The 20,218-nt window shown below is 36.7% G+C and overlaps 2 protein-coding genes across 6 annotated transcripts; one reads left to right on the top strand and one right to left on the bottom strand.

The window, feature by feature from the left end:
• The first annotated feature begins 4,242 nt into the window (after positions 1–4,242).
• LOC105116559 (zinc finger protein NUTCRACKER-like) lies at positions 4,243–8,835 on the top strand. Its single transcript, XM_011013970.1, has 3 exons — positions 4,243–5,303; positions 5,404–5,800; positions 7,568–8,835. The coding sequence occupies exons 1-3, from the start codon at positions 5,078–5,080 to the stop codon at positions 8,412–8,414; spliced, it is 1,470 nt and encodes a 489-aa protein (XP_011012272.1). The 5' UTR covers positions 4,243–5,077; the 3' UTR covers positions 8,415–8,835.
• Positions 8,836–12,918: 4,083 nt separating this feature from the next.
• On the bottom strand, positions 12,919–19,930 carry LOC105116558 (uncharacterized). 5 transcript variants are annotated; one of them, XM_011013968.1, is made up of 11 exons: positions 19,658–19,930; positions 19,491–19,548; positions 19,321–19,394; positions 18,804–18,879; positions 17,828–17,880; positions 17,552–17,640; positions 15,858–15,944; positions 15,171–15,234; positions 15,053–15,078; positions 14,922–14,989; positions 12,919–13,191 (listed from the first exon to the last, which is right to left on the bottom strand). In XM_011013968.1, the coding sequence occupies exons 1-11, from the start codon at positions 19,666–19,668 to the stop codon at positions 13,129–13,131; spliced, it is 669 nt and encodes a 222-aa protein (XP_011012270.1). In that variant the 5' UTR covers positions 19,669–19,930; the 3' UTR covers positions 12,919–13,128. The 5 variants fall into 5 exon arrangements, 2 of the variants coding, with proteins under 2 accessions (XP_011012270.1, XP_011012271.1); XR_840547.1 differs by lacking the exons at positions 12,919–13,191; positions 14,922–14,989; positions 15,053–15,078; positions 15,171–15,234 and adding exons at positions 15,731–15,740; positions 16,052–16,107; positions 16,225–16,375 and having other exon boundaries at positions 15,858–15,939; XM_011013969.1 differs by lacking the exons at positions 12,919–13,191; positions 14,922–14,989; positions 15,053–15,078; positions 15,171–15,234 and adding exons at positions 16,052–16,107; positions 16,225–16,375 and having other exon boundaries at positions 15,854–15,944.
• Between the last annotated feature and the right edge of the window lie 288 nt (positions 19,931–20,218).

Genomic DNA, 20,218 nt, shown 5'->3' with positions numbered 1-20,218 from the left:
TTTTTTTTTTTTGGAAGAGAGTAGAAAATTAAAAGGATTTTGCCGACTTGAGAGAGGTACAGGACCCGCTGATGATGATCTGACAGTGTCTTGGAAGCACGTGAGTCGACACGTGTATCGAGGCCGAGATTGGGTCCAAGCTAAAACTCTCGTGACTTAATACCTTTCTCGTGAGGTCATCATGTGTTCTTCGAGTGGGGTCTCCTCCGGCCACATTGTACTCTTTCTTGGTCCCTCCCTGTTGCTCTTAGCTTGGGCCGTCTATGGGTTTTAGTCCTCAGAATATCATAAAGCCCAATGAATCTGAAAGTCCTGCACGCACAAACACACACCCCACACACACACACACATGGTGGTGCCAGCTTTCGAAGACGAGTTAATAACCCTTGAATTTGCAGCGGCAAGTTAATCACCATTGAAAACTATGTTTACTTGGAAAATACTTAGCAATGGCCCAAAAATAAACACCTCTTTGTTTTGAAATTGTAAGATTTTTTTTTTCATTTTCGAATTTTCGGAATTGGGGGGGGGGGGGGGGGGGTGGGGTGATAATGTAATGACTTGGGGGTTTCCTGATTCTGTCTGTCTGAAAATTGCGTATCACCCTTAAATCTTTGACAAGAACAAACAATTGTGTATTCAGATTTATGTCCTCGTTTATGATGAATGTTTGACTGTGAATTAAAGGGTTTTTTTTTAAAAAAATAATAATGGAATTAAGTAATTAAGAGATACGAGGTTGAAGGGTTGAGTCACATGCATGATAGACCATCTGGAGACGTAATGGTTTGCAGGCAGGGCTCAAGGGAGGAGAGTTTCTTTCGATCAAATGAGGTTTTAGAGTAGGGTTGTTGACTAGTTGTTGAGACATGCATCTTGCTTAATTTGCAGCTTCAAGTCTCCTCGAATTTAATAATGACATCAATATTTTGCATGGTGCCTAGGCTATTTGACCCATATAGGTGGCTAAAATGGTGCCCTTCTTGACCCCGGCCCAGACCTTGAATTGGCAAGCTCTATATATAAGCCGAAGCTGCCTTTTGTTATGTTTAGCATCGTCTCTTTTCTTCTTTTCTTGATGTAAAAAAAAACAAATTGGTTTTCAAAAAACTGTGATGGCGATTGCTGGTTTTGTTTTTCTTTCCCACAAAAAATTGAAAACAGATACGGAAAATAGAAACCATACAAAAGGAAAGCAAATGGCGCTTTAATTAATGGATTGACATGGTTTAGGGTTTGGTGGAGCTTGGTTGTGAATATTTGTGCTTCAGTTTTGATGATGTAAAGAGTCAAATTTAGGGCAAAAACACGATAAAGCTGGCATTCTGTGCTAAGCTTTGCCTTTAGTTTCAATACACAATTAATGGGTGCGTGATGTAGTTAGTACTCTTGACAACAAAGCGACAAGCAGGAGGGAAGTGACAATAAGATCTTGAGGGAGGACATTGCCAATACATCCAACTATTGATGCGCTAATGCAATTATGCCTTTCATTGTGCCCTTGGGAGAAAGGAAAGGTAAACCTGCATGAGAGAATCTGGCAATAGAAGAACCCGTGAAGAAAAGGAATGGCCCACAAAAGGGCTATTCTTCTTTCCCACTGATCAATATGCGCCTCTCTGCATGCACAAAGGATAAGAAACTCAAATTCTTATGAGATATTTTACAAGAAGTAACATGAAAGACTACAACTGGATGAGCATCATAACTTGATGTGAATTATTAATTATAATATTCTTGAAAAGGTCATCATTTCCTACCTCATATACATATCTACTGATCGTGGAAAATCTGGGTTCAACTCAAACTCTAGATGTCTAATTAAGTCTTAATTAATATATAAAGCTAATTGGCTTTTGTGTCTTGCTGTAGGTGACAGCTAATCTAGTGTAGTAATTCTACCACTACATGTTGAAATATTTATAGCTAGACGAGTATCAAAAAGATAGAATTGAGATTTGTGTTGAGAAATGGTAGGAGAAATGTCACACCAATAGATAGCTGACCACCTTACTCCCATCGAAGACACGGTTTCACTAAATTCTGGGATTCCTTCCAGCATCAGTTGCCACAACGTGGAGCAAGAAAATTCTAACACAACTGGGATTATATATATATATTCAATTATTCCAGAATTAAAAAAGCAAGAATTTTCTGCATTCGAAGACAAATTAGCTTTAGTGCCTCCGATTCGCTACTATATAAATAATATGAGGCGTATATTCTTCAATTGACCTGGAGTTTGGTAAGTACAGAGACTCGACCTAATTCCACTTTTAATTGTCCACAAATGACTGGCTATATTAGTAACAATTTGCAATATATTATATATCTGTTATGGATGACTTGTGACGGCCTCACTCGTTCAGTCTCTGGGTGTATTTCTTGCAAATGTCCAAGATGGTGTCTGTCTATGTAAAGGCTGGCTAGCTATTTTGATCTTATAGTTTAGCTAGCCATTTTCTTATAGCTTTCTTTGTAATTTAGCCATGTATTGTGTCTAGACTGCATCATCCTGTAGCTTTTTTGGCTTAAAGGTGAATCAATGAAGAATAAATCTCATCTTATCCCAAAAGATAAAAGAAAATTGAATCTCACCCTAAAGCCAAATTGATTCAAAAAAAAAGAAAAGAATTGTAGATCAAAAGAAAACACATAGGATTCCAAAGGATTTGCTTAACGGCTCAACGCTACGCTGTGCAATATTATATGTGAAGTATAATTTTTTCAGAAAGTTCAAATTATAGATGGGTCCTATGTATCTCACACGACTAAAGGGTTATCTAGATATATTTTGCATGGTTGCCGCGCCCATGAACTTCCATGTTTAGGCCACGCATGACCTCTAAAGGGAGGGGAATATCCCTCTAATCGCACAAAGACGTTTATGGCCACTCTTTTTGTGGAAGTTCAGGAGAAACTGTATTGTGAAGGGGATAAAAGGGTCAATCTATGCTATATTTCTTCATGGCTTTAGATTTGGGTTTGGAATAAGAAAAAGTTCAAAGGGGAAGAAATAAAGAAGAAGAAGAGAGAGACCTTCCAAATTAATCTCCACTTGAGCACTTTCACTGTATACTAGGATGTGAGGGAATAATAGTTACAAAAGAAAGAGGGACATAAAGGGAGAAAAACCCTCAACAAAATAATGAAAAACAAGAAATCAATTAATTAAAATTCCACAAACTCGATCGATTGCAATATGATAATATATATATAATGTTTTCTCTGTATACTCGTAAGGCTTTAAAGATTGATTAATTTCTATGTTTTCTCTGTATATTCGTAAGGCTTTAAAGATTGATTAATTTCTCTAAAAACTAATCAAATGTTGATCTCCTCCGAATTGTATATATTAAAACTCAGACCGTTTTCCTTTTTACCTATCTAAAATAAACGGCTATTACTTAATTTAACCTTCTAGGAAAAAACTAGTGTAGTAAAAAAATTAGGCCAAAACCCTAGAAAGATCACGTATTGTATTTATTGTGGTCGGGTTTAATTAACCTAAATCAACAAATAAAAAATTTGATTTTAATTAAAAGATAAATATGGATATTAGGGTTCGAATTTTTTACCAAGAACCATTCAATCGTACACACAAATTTGATCTAACGATTACACACACACACACTTGAAAGTTTCCTTTAATAATGTAAGATTGGATTACATCTTATTTATAGTATAATGGAGTAAGACTATTTTCATAAATCAAATTAACAAAATAATTAGATATTACATGAACTAAATTGTTGAGTAAGACGACCCAAAAATGTTTTTATATAGCTTAAACTAGTCATCTCTAAGAATTACAACGGCATGAAAAGGGATAAAAGATCAGAGTATCTGAAAGAAAAAGAAACTTGAAAAAATGGAGTAATAATATTCCATAGCAATAGTTCGATTGGAAATATAGTAAATCAAACCCTCAAATTTACTTAATGCATGGTTTAGACAAGGTGTACTATAAGCTTGGCGAGTCAGTCAATAACCCAGTGATGGTAGCTGTGGGGTAAAGAGAAAAGGTTAAGAAGATAAGTCCTATCCATCTATAGCTCTAGCTCCTTGCATGCCTTTACCATCCTCAAAGCTTTTTAAGCTTCTCATTCTTCTAAGCCATCCATCCTTTTAATATATATCATTCCATTTAAATCAAGGCCCTTTTAGGGTTTGGGTGTTTTATAACAGGAACAAAGGAAAAGACAGAAAGTGACAACGTCATCCTTCAAAAGAAAAATTATTGAAGAAATACTTATAAGCAAAGAGAGAGTAAAAATAAAGAAAGAACAACGTTTGATTATGAATCAAGTGGGTCTGGATTTTCTTCCTTGGCCTTTGCTTATCTCTCTCCTCTGCGTACAGTTGCCTTTTCTCTCTCTCTCTCTATCTTTTTCTTCGTATATATTTTTTTTGTATTTTTTCTAATTTGCCAACCCCATCCTTGGTCTGCCATTGTAATCATCACCTCCTGTAGACTGATTATTTCTATTTCTATTATTTTTCCCTTCTCTCCTTTATATAGACATAAATAGACAGAAAGGAGAGAGTTATTGGGCAGTGAAAGGTTTTTAAGGAAAAACCAACTTATTGTCCGGTCTTTCTATGTTTGATTGCATGGTGAGCCCTCTCTTATCTAGCTTATTAGTTGATGATTTTTGAGAGGGAGAGAGAGAGGTTGTTAAAGAAAGATTGGAAAGACATACATCTGAATTGTGTTGCAGATTTGCTCAGAGAAGCAATCCATGGCTAGATAGCGACTTGGAGAATAACCCATCATGATCATCATCTCTTCACGAGATTTTGGTTTTGCTACCCAATGAATGATGCCTTTCTGTGTCTATAGTTCACTGCCACCTGTTTATCAATAAAGCTTTGTTTAGTTTAGTTGTGTCCAAAGCTAGGGATTCTCTATTTCTGCTCTTGTTCTTACATCTTGTTGTTTCTTCAAGAGTGAAAAGTGGACACTTGAACAGAAGCTACTTCAAATAAAAGTAGCTAGCAAGAAATATATCAAACAAAACAAAGGGGGGGTATCATTTCTTGGTTTTTCTTTGTTGGAGTTTTCTTCCTCACAGACATGTTCCCTGCAGCCATGTCCAATTCAACTTCTTTGTCTGAAGAAGCTAGTGTATCTTCTGGCACAAGAATTCAAGATTTTGGTAGCTTAAATCAACTTGCTTCAACCATCTCTCCTCTGCAGCAGCAGCAGCAGCAGCAGCAGCAGCAACAAAGGACCATCAAGAAGAAGAGAAACTTACCAGGAAAGACTATCAAGAAGAAGAGAAACTTACCAGGAAACCCAGGTAGGTTTTCCCTATACTCTCTTCAATACCGTGTTAAACTATTTTAGACAAGCTAATACCATAAATACACGCAACGGTTTCATTATATATGGTCTTGCAGACCCAGACGCTGAAGTGATAGCATTATCTCCAAAGACCTTATTGACCACCAATAGATTTGTGTGTGAGATCTGCAACAAGGGGTTTCAGAGGGATCAGAATCTTCAGCTTCATAGGAGGGGTCATAACCTTCCTTGGAAGCTGAAGCAAAGAAACAGCAAAGAAATTAAAAAGAAAGCTTATGTTTGCCCCGAGCCTACGTGTGTTCACCATCATCCTTCAAGGGCTTTGGGTGACCTTACAGGTATCAAGAAACATTATTGCAGGAAACATGGGGAGAAGAAGTGGAAGTGTGAAAAATGCTCAAAGATCTATGCTGTTCAATCAGATTGGAAGGCTCATTCTAAAACCTGTGGAACAAGAGAGTACAGATGTGACTGTGGAACCCTTTTCTCCAGGTCAATTTTTGCTCTCCTTTTTTCCCTAACCTTTTTATCTTGAGGGGTTTCAAATTGAATATAGATTTTTGGTCTTTCTACATTTCTGTTCATCTCAGAGTCCCAATGTTCCCTTCTTTATTAATTTTTGATGTTTTACAGTTATATATGCACTGTTTTTTACTATATTGGGATTCATAGCAAGCATTGTTTTTTACTATATTGGGATTCATAGCAAATTTTTTTATCTTCTGTTTGAAGTGGGAAGTGTCTCATCTCATGTCTTCAGGATGATCTTTGTATTTTGTTTCAGTCTGTTCTGTTTCAGTGGTTTGTTTTTATACTAGAGTGGCAAGTTCTGCATGGAATATATCAGGAGCTTATATGCACTGGCAGGTATCCTAGAAGTGGACACCATTAATACAAGTGCCTGTTACTGCTAACATAGCAGTGCCTCTGAAATCTGGACCTGCCAATTTCAAATTTTGAAAACAACAAACAAGACACTAATAAGGAATTATGGGAGAACAATCAACTTAATCTTTTGTTTTATATATTGTTTTGTGTCTTAATTCAAGATGAGTTAGCTAAGTGATTTTTTTCCTGTCTCCTGCATTCAAATGCATGAATCATAATTGTATTGTTATATTCTTGGTTGGGGATTCTGTGCTCTGAAGGAGCACCATTGTTACCTGTTTTGATATACATCGCCATCCATAATATTAAACAACGTTTGATCAATGCTATATTGCATTTCCCTCGAAGGGTTTGACGTGCTTTTTCACCGTGATTACTTCTTTTGGTACTTTATGACGGGGGGGGACTGAAGTCTCAAAAACAATGATGAATATTTGTTCTTGTCCAAGAAAAAAGTGAAAGGAAAGCTCTTAATTTGCTTTTGGGGGGGATTTTCATGGTTGAGTAATTCTTTCCCTTGAAGAATGCCATGATTTACTTGCAGAAAATACTGCAACGGTACTGTGACCTTCCACCATGACCAAAACTGATAAATCTGCAAGAAAATCTGATACCCTAATGTGCTTTCATCTTCTTTCATCTGCATTGCAGATTTTGGGGTGTCAATTTCATATCTTTGTTACATGCAGCGCTCGACTTTCAAAAGCCTTTCATGTTATCGTTGTTCACCAATTTCTTGAAATTTTGATCCTTTTTACCATCCATGACTATTTCTGCATGCATAATCCATAAACACCAATCAATTCTGATGAATCTGTCTTTCTCTCTCTACACTTTAGTTTTGACCAAAAAAGATAGTTTTACTTTAGTGTTTGCTCTAGCTTTATAACAATCACGTGTCTATCCAATCCGCATGCACGGCCTTGTGGTCTCTCACCTTTGAAATACAACAATTTAAGATTAAGTCAAGCGAAGAGAGAGACATTTATCCTTAAGACGGTCTTCTCCATTTACCTTTTCTTCTTGATCCCATTTCTCGTTTTTTTGGTCATGTGTTTTTTTATAAATAAAGATGATAATTAAGCATTGAATTAACTATTACCAAGCATATGCTTTCTCTCTTGCTGTTCAGGATTCTTTTCTTTTCTTTTTTTCTTAATAGTACTGTATCTTTTTTCTTATCTTTCTTCCAAATGTAGAAAATCATGATATGAACATATGAACGGTGTTAAGATTTGAACTCCTCATCATCACTAGTAAATCAAATTTTAATCATTATTTGTTAATCACCAAACTAAATTTATTATTTTGGTTTGGGATATTGTTCAGTACTGATGATCACTTTATGTGCATGCATTGTCGAAACTACAGGAAGGATAGCTTCATAACCCACAGGGCATTTTGTGACGCGTTAGCTGAAGAAAGTGCAAGACTCTCAGCTCACCAGCTAATTATCTCCCAAAATCCAAATGCCCACGCTCTCCTCCTTCAAAACCCACTTCAAACCCACCACCCTCATTCTCTCTTTTCTACCCCAGCTCACCACCAAATCTCCTTCACTTCTCCTTGGGACCCACCTCACCATCAGAACCCTTGCAGTAATAACCCCCAAAACCCAGTTCACATCAAGCCGGAAACTACCGGCCATTTTCAAATCTCCGCTTCACTTCTCCAAGAACCACCACTAGCAATGCCTAGCCACAAGGGTTTGTTAGCCCCAACCTTCCAAAGCCTGTCGAATGCTGCCACGTCACAAGCACCATCACACCACTTGTCAGCCACTGCACTCCTTCAAAAGGCTGCCAGTGTGGGTGCCACTCAGACCTCAGTGGGTCACAGTCACATGACCCAGCTGGACATGGGCGAGTTGGGATCAGCGGGTCAGGTTCATGTTGACTCGGTGAGTCACGTCTCTCAGGGTCCCAGTTACAACCTTAACAGCCTTGCCACGTGGCAGAAGAGTGATCGCCTGACAAGAGACTTTCTGGGTCTGACTGCGCCTGAGTGTGGGGATCATCATGGCCATGCTGCTAGCAATGCGAATGGGAGTGGTGGGAGTGTTAACGTTAGCATGAATGTGAGGGAAATTCTAACCTATACAGGGGGTGTAGGGTTCCACCAGCAGCAATACAACGAGAGAGACCACTCGCTGCTGAAGCCCCACGGTGGTTTTGGATTCGCTCAGCCTTCTGCCTCTGAAGCGTGGGGTGATTGCTAGGGAAGCCCAAAAAGGAAAGGGTAAAATGGTGATTCCATTCATTCCCTTCAAAATGGCCGAAGTGCCCCATGTCTTCTGTGCCGCAAGAATTTAATGGAGGTTTTTGAAGAAAATCAAGAACCTTTCTTATGCCATCATCAACCTCATCTTCCATGCAGCTTCATGCCAGATCTTTTTTTTTTTGGGTTATCTCTCTTTACTTTAAGACTGCTATCAGCAATTTCTCATCCTGGCTTTCATTTTTAACTTTTTTCCACCTTCTTTTGAATGATAGATTTAGATATGGTAATCAAGAGGATTGGCCTTAATTACTAGGTGACGATGGTGGCTGCCTTGTAATTTTGTTGCGGAAAAGTTATGTCACATGCAGAATATAGTAATAATTTCTCCATGGAATTTGGTTTTATGGGCACTATTTCTAGACATCATTTCCTTGAGAACATATCCCATCTTTATCTAGCTAGACAGCTATACAAGAAGATCACATGAACTACATGTTTGTGTTTGCATTAGAATTGGGAAGGGTTTGGTTTTGAGCTAAGAACTTCTTCTTTTTCACTGTCCCTTTTTTGCTGTTTATGCAAGGTGGGCATAAAAGACAACCCTCAGGGACCTCACTGGCCCTAATTTGCTACCGTTATTATCTTATTATGAACAAAAAGTAAATCTTTTTTTTTGTTCAAATCTTTATGCCCCCTATCCCTTTCATGTTAACTTTAATCATCGATCCAAGTATCGATCAAGTGTCAATCCCACATGTTTCAAATTACAATTTACGTGCTTAAATTGGTTCCAGGTTTGATGATCTTGATCATGGCGCCATCAGTGGATGTTCGTTATGTATATTAATAGAGAACCCACATTTAGAATTGGAAGAAATGCTGAGACTGAGTGCAATGTCGTTCGTGCACATGATCAGATTTCGAAACAGCAATATTACTCTGGCAATCACTTAGGTTTTCTCTCCGTTAACTTCAAAGTGCATTGATTACAGCATACTTACACGCTCCAGGTGACAGGAATACGACGCTGTCTACATGCAAAGGATTAGGATTAGGACAACGCCCTCCATCTTTAAGGAAATGGCCACCAAAAATAATGCGTGAAGAGTGGAAGCGTTTGAGAATTAAAGGATGAGATATGTCGTGGGATATGATTATTATGGAGGGGTACAGTTATACTGTGAAGGGAAGATAAGCGAGTACCAAATGAGGTAAGCATGCATGTCAGTGGAGGGCCATGCCTTGTACACTTGATATTGATCACGAGTGTTTCCTTCTCTACAACTCAATCAACAGTGATAGCCCATTATCATGTTCTTAAGATGTCTCCTTTGTGTTTCTTGGCAATAATCCCTTTGATTTATTCTGGAAAAAGAAAAAAGCCCTTCAATTCATGTTAGTTGTATTGTTCGACAGCAATGCAAATGCTTAATTAATGGCATTTTCGTTACTTATCTATTACCTTAAAAAAAGGCAATTTGCTACTTCTATCAAGATTTGGGCAATTCCCTCTTGTTGGAGATCTAATCCAATGGAATGAATAAACAAAACAATAGTAGCATGTAAGGCTAGCTAATTAATTTCCTTAGCAAGATAATTTTCATTGAGGCTTGTGTTCCTCTTAGAAATGGACATGGAGTTTTCTTTTATATTGTGGATGGGAAAGAGGGTTTTGGCTTTTGATGTGTTAACATAAGGTTATTTTTCATGCGAAAATCTGGTTGGAGATATTAATTGATATATATTTTTTAATATAATTTTTTACAAGATACTAAGCACAAGATTGATAATATAATTGTGGTTATTTTTTAAAGTATTTTTTTATACTAAAATATATTAAAAATAATTTTTTAAAATTATATTTTTAGATCAGTAAATCAAAATAAATAAATTAATTAATTTTTAATAAAAAAATTAAAAATTTTAAAAACAAGATTTGTGCCACGTTATCAAATGTTTTCTTAATTAAATATTTTTCATAAAAATTAAAGGTTATTTATTTTATTGTCTATGATAAAAATCAACATAATACACACCATATTGAATATCAAAACATCTCAAATTAAATGTATTGATTTTAGACCCAAATAAATAAATAAGTATTATATCCGCCATTAACTAACCGTTGCCTATAAATATTGAATTATTTTTCATATTTTAGCTCTTATTGTGTGTGAAAGATACGGTTTCAAAATAATCAATACAATGACTATTCTGAACCTTTATTATGCAAACGGTATACAGGACAAAATTTAATCAGGGGCAATTTCCCCGCTTTTCTTCGTGACTGCCTGGCTTCGCCACTGTTCACACACCGAGTGAGAAGTTTGCCTCTGTACTTCTTTAGCATGTCTGTCCAGCTTTTGTCCAAATGACACTGTTAATTTAAAAGAAAGAATTTCAAATTCGACAGCTTACCGAAAGGGACTTAAAGTCTTCTTCGATAGGACCGATTCAACAGAACCTAGGTACGTTTGTGTGACTAAATAGTGGAAAATCCGTCCGATCAGTCTTTTTTTTTTTCTTTTTCTGGATGAGATGTCCTCGAATGGATTAGGAAGTGATTGAGCTCGGAAAAGCTATCTATCATAGTGTCAACACATTCACACAGACCGAATCTATAAGTGGGTGAGCCGATCTCATCAAGCAATTAATGGGCTCCGGAAAATTAAAATATAGCTCTCCCTGCCTCGGAAGAAGGGAGCCGATGGTTTTTTTCGAATGAGTCATTATTTACCCTTTAAGCACATAAACTATGCTAAGATGGGAAACCTTGATGATACCGTAGCATAAGCAGTTGGGGCATAGGTTTAGAAATTTCTGGCAATTCCACCTTTTTGTTTACCCTCTCCAATCAAATCCCTGTTAAGGATTCAAGAGATATTAGCAATTTCCAAGAATTTCTTTTTCGTCTACCATCACTTTATGGTACTACGGGGAAATTTTTTTGATGATATCAAAGAATTGTAGCCTTTTCTAAAGATGGTATAGATGGCTGTAAAACCTGTTATAAGCGTGAGTAAAAAGGCTACTAAGTTGATGCTGTATGTGTATTTGTGCGAGTGTGGTGGTGGTCCGGGACATAGTGGCACTAAACCAAAAGGAAAAGGAGAGAGGAGAGGAGAAGAGAGTATTGTCAACGGTTATGAAAAAGATGCTCAATACAACTTTGAATTACAATTCTCTGAGTCTTCTTTTCCTTGATGACCTCCCTACATCCTTTATCAAATTTTGTGCATGTCCCCATGCTTTGGTTGGCAACTTAACCAATATTATTAAGATTCCAATGATTTATCTCAACTTTGTTTCCATGACCCACCAGTCGATCTCATTCTTTAACAAATTAAATTGCGATGTCTAGAGACCAGTCTCCATCTGAAAACAGTGAAATCTGCAAGTCAATATCTTTGCAACCAACGATACACATCTAGAAATGACTAGAAGAATCACGTACAAAATGGTTTACATGATTTTAGGGTTTGTTTATCCCCAAAGATGGCGTATGAAGAGTTCTTCGTTGATCCTGAAGATTTTCAGGTTACGAGTAGATATCCTCAGGTTCAATTTGCATATATACTCGCAGCATCTGAACCAGAGAAAAGTAATGGGCAAATTCTTGTTACCGCAACTTTGTATATTCACTAGGAGAAGAGGGAGGATACACCTAGGGATTAATAAAAAGGAGAGGTTGCGGGTGTTTTATGGTATATCCAAGCTTTTAGAAAGTATATGTGTAAGTTGCTGGGTTAAGATACTATACATGCCATTTGCCTGCTAAAAAAGACTGCATCTTTTTTATATCCCTCTGCCGCACAACCAGACGAGCCAAAAGTTTCTCTTCCATTATCTCCACCCTTTTCCTCTCTTAACACCCTTGCATATGTCATCTTCCATTAGGGAACCTCATCTTAACAAACCCTCCTTTTCCCTCTTTTCTTCCTCCCAGTCCTAGCAATTTCCAAAGCCTTCTTTTCTATGCTTTTTCCTCTTTAATCCTCCTGCTGCAAATCCCCATGCAGCATACTCTTTTCCACACAACGCCTCATAGGTGTCATCAGTAATGAATTAAGAAAAAGTAAATGACATATACACCACCGTGGTCTCAAATACAGTTTAAATTGCATCTTTGACAGCATTCCATGAAACCTCATTTTCTTTTACCTCATAAATTTTGGCTGACAAGATTTCAGCAATACGTTCATAATAAAGAAATTGACAGAAGGTGAGAAACCAGACAAGCGTTATCTGTTAACAACTATATGGTTACGTGACCTTTCCTTCTGGTTTGTGTCAACTGCAGAGATGCTTGTTGGCCGGGTGAATCATACATAATGTCAGATTATTTTCCACATGTACCTCTTTCTCCAGTGTTGCTCTGATTTAAAGACGAAAGCCGTTATTTAGGGAAGATATTGCTATTGATGCCGACAGATATTAATAGCTTATGCGTTCTCGACAGACCATTTTGGATGAAGTTTCATAATTCAGACTACAAACTCAAATTACTTGGGATAGTGTGGCAAATTGAAAGATGTGACATATACAGCACTATTCAAAGTTAGCAATCATTTATATTTCTACAGCATGGATGAGTCACATGTAAAAGAACCGATTATGACAGAAAGCTGCTTCTATGGAAATGCTTTGCTCGACTCTTTTAATACTGCAGGTGGGACCAATTCTTTCATGAAATTGCATCACTGCATGGCCTATCAAATTGGTGGTGGAACGTCAAAGTTTACTCCCGAGTATTTATCGAGAGAATTTTCAAATGCCTGCAACCAGAAAATTAAATGTCAAATTTATACTCATCAGTCCCCAATGCATCAAAGCTGATCAACATAATGTTCATCTTTAACAACCAATTCTGTTTTAGCAGAGTAGGAAACTTTTAGAATGTACTCATTTATCTATAGGCATGCTTGGAAGACTTTACGACACTTGCGTATGAATCAAAGATAAAGATGATGATGCCACAAAACTAATACAAATAAAAGTTCGTCTAGATGAAGATGCGGATGAAGATAGGAAAATACAAAGAACCAAAAAGAAAACAAAGGCCATGAACAGCTTTAAAAAGACGCTCATTTGGGGAAAATTCGATGTGGTCAAAGTTGAACTGGATCAGAAAACTATAATAAGAGTAGGAATCCAGAGTTGGATTCAGCCAGTACAGCTTTTAAAGTGCAAAAGGAATAAAAATCCAGACTTCAGAGTATATAAACTGCGAGTGTAATGATCATGCATGGCGATATTAACATGGCACAGCAACAGTCCTCCATGCAAACTTTTTCCGGGAAGAACTTGAGTGTTTTTGTTTCACCAATACCAATAAACGGGTAAGAAACATGGATTTCTGGGCTCATTCACCAAAATCTATTTAGTATCATATCTAAAAAGGATCCTGGCTAAGTGCAAAAAAAATCTGTTCGCATGTTAACCTTCTAACCTATGTGTCACGTGTGCTATGTGAACCCCATCACCAAGTTCCAAACCAGGAAGAGCTTCATCTTCGCATGGAGCAATAAAATCATGCAGAAAGAGGCTTCGTAACATGAAGCCAGTGAAGAATCAAAATTGAATCTGTAACATGCTGGAATATAACAACTCGGAAAAGAAATTTCTGTGGCACATAGCTAGTGAAGATGTAGAGTCTGACCATTTAAACTTCAAAGACAATACTGGTTGAGATTGGGCCAATTACAGTAATGCCCAAGAGAGAATGCTCGAAACTCAGAAAATCACATGTCAAACAGAGGGGAGGCTGTGATTTTAATTGCATTTTGATATATTGGTATAATTTTAAAATATAGCATGAGACTTTCTGCATACTATATTAAGTTTTTGGGTGGTTGTAACTTGCTGTATTTCACTGTTAAGTTGAGTGACCACAAGTTAAGCCCGTAGGCCATTACTGAATTATAGGTCATGGAAGCGAAGTCCTAGGAGGGAGAATTTGGAAGCAATCCCACTTCCTACCTTTCAGCTTTTTCGGTTGGATGCTCTAGCACTTTCAATCACTGTTATTTCCTCACCATTATAGTAATAAATAAATCATTGAGCCTAAAGCAAAATGTCACATGCAAAACATAAGTATCTAAATGCATACAAATTGAAATCATAAAAATATGTAATTTATATGTAGTTATGCAAGACAGATTCAAGAAGAAGAAAAAAATCACCCAGTGAGCATATAATTCCTTCCAGCTTGCATTTCACCGTTAAGTTGATTGACCACAAGTTAAGCCCGTAGGCCGTTACTGAATTATATGTCATGGAAGCGAAGTCCTAGGAGGGAGAATTTGGAAGCAATCCCAATTCCTACCTTTCAGCTTTTTCGGTTGGATGCTCTAGCACTTTCAAACACTGTTATTTCCTCACCATTATAGTAATAAATAAATCATTGAGCCTAAAGCAAAATGTCACATGCAAAACATAAGTACCTAAATACATACAAATTGAAATCATAAAAGTATGTAATTATTCAAGAGGAAAAAACAATCACCCAGTGAGCATATAATTCCTTCCCGTTAAGGACTGCATCCATTGCAGCAAATTGATCATCAAATGCACCATAAATTCCTTCCCGTCAAGGACTGCATCCATTGCAGCAAGCAAATTGATCATCAAATGCACCATAAAAGCCTTGGTAGAATTTGTTCCTGAAATAAAAAATGACAGCGATTTTTTTTTCCTTTTAAAAAATATTTTTTTTTTTAAAAAAAAAAAAAGTCTTCATGAATTTGACAAAGACCAATCGCCTTCTATTGTCTCTTGATCAATTTCATCAAACTTCCATGCAAGTACCTCCGCTCCCACTGGTGAAAGCAAGTGCAGTATTAGAGCATCCATGGTTCTCGGAAAATTGTGCTGGGAAGAGGGATATGACATGTATTATTGGAGCTTATCTTTGTGATAGCTGGGAATTTCCTACACTATTAATCAAAATCCCATCCACCTATTGAAGCTTTACAAGGGAGAGCATACTTGCCGCCATGGAAAGAAGGATGCTCTGAAGAGTTCTCGGATGAAGTGTCCAAAGAATTTTAGCAACTGGATTATCCTCCAAGAAAAATAAATTAGTTGTCAAAGTTTCATCGCATTCATCTTTCATGCTAACATTAGAATCATTTGTTGGGGTTGATTGTATGCATTGACTTTGGTCAGTGATGTTAACACGAACAGTCATGAACTAAAGAAACAAGTTCATGAAGAGCCTGGAGTGAACATGGTTCAAATTCATGCAATTTAACTTTCTGCTGTTGGTCCTGCCCTTGTAAGCCCTGTCTCTTGAATGACATGTTCGAGTGACAACAACCATGATCTGGTACAACATTATCAAGATCAGTATCCAGAAAGACACTGGAAACAAGCTAGGAATTCCTTTGGGTAAGAACTGAAAAGGGAAAGAAAACCAAATGGTGTAATTATTAAAACTGACCTCTTCCTCCATTACGGAGCAGCTCACATGTATGCCTCTTCAGTTTCTCTGAGCCAGGAGAAGCCTTGGGGAGTGCTTGGTTCTGTCCTGATTTCAAATATAATATACATGTTGAAATGCTTGACCATAAACTTGAAGCTCAAAACAAGAGACGGAAAGGAAAAGAAACAGTATAGTAGACTACTCAAACTTACTGGATGAAACTAACTTTTGAAATTTTCATTAATGTGTACTCTTTAGTAAGAAGACTCTGCATACGATATTTTGAGCGTCAATAGTCATAATACTTGAGATTTCAAAGCTTTTAGTCTACAAACAAATCTAAAAGCTTCAACAAAGCATCCAAATACAATTAAATTAGGTTTACAATTTTATCTGTAAGTGACCCTCGAGCTTTTCGAAGCTTGAGCAGAATCTCTGACTAATAATTTGTAGAAACATCTTCTCTTTCCACTGCAATGTTTTTACACTGCAGAGGCGTGGCTGATGACAAACCCAAGGCAGTCTCACAAAAAGAACTGCACATTGGCAAAGAATTCATGTAAATATGATGCAAGCAAGCTAACAGAAAAAACATTTTGCAGTGCCTGAAAACAAGAGAAAGGTCTCAATTTGGAATAAGCAATGACATTTGCAACATCTGGCATATCAAGGCGATGGCCACACCATTTCTTTGTCTGTCAATCTTGAATTTATACATTGATTTGGCGAGCCAATATAACCCGTTAGAGAAAACAAAATCACCAAATTGTGATAGCTTAACTGCAGATGCCGACATCAAACTTGAACAATTTCTCAGTTAAAAAAAAAAAGAGACAAAAAGGAGAAACAACAGAAACAATGAAAAGCACCTTCTTAATATTCTCCGCATATAATAAGCATCCATGTGCCCTAACATATTAGACATTAAAATGGACTACCACCAAAATTGACAGGAATGGTCAAATCATCACTATCTACTTCGTGGAACCTGTGGAGACAACAGTCATCTCACCTGACTAAATACTAAAAGTGAAGTCGAGTCAAAGAAATAGGTCTAATGACTTAATGATGGTGTAATAAATTGTGCATAAACAAAGAAGAGTATTTTTTTTTTAAAGGTTTCTTGATCAGAAAGTTGTTGGTTTCGTGTTAAGTTTTACTTCCTATTTTTCAGAAGTCTTCGGTTATTTCTGTAACCTTCAGTTATGAGTCATTTTCTTTATGTTGCCTTCAGGTCTCAATTCCTGCAAGTGTTTACAGAATTCAACACCAAACCAACAGCCACCAAAACTCATATTTTTATGTTTTCCTCCCCAAACTCAACTGTAATTCCTAATTCCTCATCCTCCACCACAAGAATTCATCAATCTCTCTAGTCAGCTCTACCACCTTTTGTGATGACTAAGCAATGAACTTTATGGATACACCCCTGATACAACAGAAAACAAAAGTCATGAAAGAAAGTAAACGGCACATCTCAGATCTCTTGTAATTTGTTATGAAAATAGAAAGAAAAGGTCAATACCAAACTTAAATAAAGGCTAGAACTATATCAGAAGCTCTTCAAGTTAGCATTATATTCTCATATTACAGGAAGTTTCCTAGTACAGGGAACTTTCTCATGAGCATCGTTACATTTTTAAACCTTACCAGCCTTCAGGAATGATGCATTTTTAAACCTTAACAGCCTTCAGGAATGAAAAGTGCATCACCTGCATGAAGAAAAACCTTCTGAGCGTAGTCCATGGACCATTTTGCTCTCAGATATAATGAGAAGTCAGTGTTTTCAAGAGCAACAGAACTGCCAGCCAGAAGAAAACAAAACAAAAAAGATAAACAATCACAAAAATATACAATTCCAAAGTTTGCAGTGGTTAAGCAAACCTTACTCGAATTACATTTTCCTGCTCTTATGAAATGTAGAGAGAACAGAAATTAACTTCTTGTTCCTCACAAAAAAGTGGCATGCATGTGGTTTGAGGCCTCACCGATCACAGGCTTTGGGTAAAAAATGGACTTGCAGAAGGGAGGCATAAAACAACTGCAACAAAGAAATACTTCAGCAAAAGGGAAATACAAAATAAGCAAGATCTAATGCATAGGGATAGTCTTAAAGCCAATACCATAACATAAAGAACAAAGCCAGCAAACTCAGTAGGCAAAAAAGCAGTATATAGAATAGATTAGTCCTTTTGAGGACAGATAAAGCATTTTTAATTAATCAAAGAGAGTCTGAGATTCTAAAAAACAGAGAAACAGTACAACAAAATGGCAATTTTTCAACTAATAAATAAATTGCTAAAGGGAACTGTCTAAACAAAATAGTTAAATAGTAAAGAGTTTTGTAGGTTTTTTACAAATAATCAATACTCAAGGGTTCAAACTAAAAGCTCGACATGGAGCTGCGTGAGTAGGAAGAAGGCATTAGCATGCAAAAATAGCAAAGAGTTTTGTAGGTTTTTTACAAATAATAAAATTCTGCAAGGGCTATTAGCATTACCATGAATCTATAACTAGCAGCTAAAGAGAGAAAGTCTCCACAGTGCAGAATATACAAAAACAAAGAAAGAAATAAAAGAAAACAGCGGATCATAGCGAGTGCTTGATCTAGATTGAGCATTATTCATCCACAAATTGACAGAAGCTAGTTCTTTTGTCCCCAAAAATGTAGGCAGGCAAAATCAATCAACAGCAAACAAATAGTGAACCACGGAAAGATGCAAACTAGATAACAACTAAGTGGAGAAAGAAATGCACAAATTGTTTGAATGTCATCCCTAAGACCTTCAAGTTGAACACTCTCTCGATCCTCAGGATTCATTATCAGAACCTGATCACAGACAATTAAAATTCAAACATAATTTAAATTTTCACCATCGTAACAATTCAATATCACACAGTATCAAACGCGATAAACAAGAAAAATAACAGTCGGCCGGCCTCTAGAAACAGCAAAATTCCAACCTGTGCTATATAAATTTGTCGAGGAGCATCGCCAGAAAGCAAACTGGGCTCTACATCAGTAACAGCATCCTGATGCCTTCCTGATTGCAACAAAGAATCAGGACCATTGTCCGTGTTTCGCATACTTTGCTTGCAAAAGTCAATAAAGGTGGAAAACAGTAATTGAACCCACAAACAGCATACCAGTAAGAAGAAGCACTTCAAAGCTACATTCATAATAATAATAATCAATCAATTAATAAAAAAATGGGCAAAAAAACAAAATTACCCTTTCATGGCTTCTAATATCCCCGTCAAACACGGGTGCTGTTTTAGATAGCACAGCTTCCACAGTAGATGATCCTACCCGTTCCTAAATTTCAATGAATTAAGTAATCACATTCGTTTAATAGAAATAATTCGAAAACATTACAGAGACCACAAACAGCATACCAGTAAGAAGAAGCACTTCAAAGCTACATTCATAATAATAATAATCAATCAATTAATAAAAAAATGGGCAAAAAAACAAAATTACCCTTTCATGGCTTCTAATATCACCGTAAAACACGGGTGCTGTTTTGGATAGCACAGCTTCCACAGTAGATGATCCTACCCGTTCCTAAATTTCAATGAATCAAGTAATCACATTCGTTTAATAGAAATAATTCTAAAACATTAAAGAGACCTTGAAGTAACAGAGGCCACCATTAGCCGGATTCCATTCGACGAAAGCTTTCCAGTTCTTAATGCATCCATTGAGCACCTTTGAAGCCAAAAAATAGTAGTGGTGAATAGATAAGCTCTAAACAAGACAGTATTGATGGAAAGCTCTGAAAAGGAGGAGATATAGAGAAGGAATTGAATTGAGTTACAGCGGAGACATTTTTGGATTCTATTTGAGACGCGAATTCTGTGGGAGAAGGGAGCCGTTCGAATCTTTGATTTGTAATTGCTAAGACTCCTCTTCCATCTTATTTCCAAATCGTTTGCAAATGAGTGAGAAGAGCGAGCTTGAAGTTCGAACTTCAAGGACAGTAAGTGTGAGTTGCCGAGTCAGAAATATTGAAAGGTTCCTGCACCGGCGAGGAAATCGTGCCAGTTGCACCGACAGGGAGAGGAGGTGGTAATTTGGTAGGAGTGCAAGGGTCGATTGTGTAATTTAGAAGAAATCATGGCTTCGAGGGCTAATTATAAGTTTACACATTGATCAGTCCTTGTGGTTTCAGAAAATATATGTTTGATCCCTGTATTTTCATATTCATTTACATCATTTTTCATTCATTTCATTTTACTTATTTATTTGTTTCAAGATAAAAATTTTAGAAAAAAAATAGATAGTATGAAAATATTTATGAGAAAATAAAACATATTTTTGGTACAAAATACTGTTTAATTAAAAATGACCAGCACTAGTCAAAGGATCATTTAAATAA

This window comes from Populus euphratica, unplaced genomic scaffold, assembly GCF_000495115.2.
Source record: "Populus euphratica unplaced genomic scaffold, PopEup_1.0 scaffold988.1, whole genome shotgun sequence".
Lineage (NCBI taxonomy): Eukaryota > Viridiplantae > Streptophyta > Magnoliopsida > Malpighiales > Salicaceae > Populus > Populus euphratica.
The sequence above is the reverse complement of the archived record's forward strand: the minus strand, read 5'-3'. Positions and strand labels throughout refer to the sequence as shown.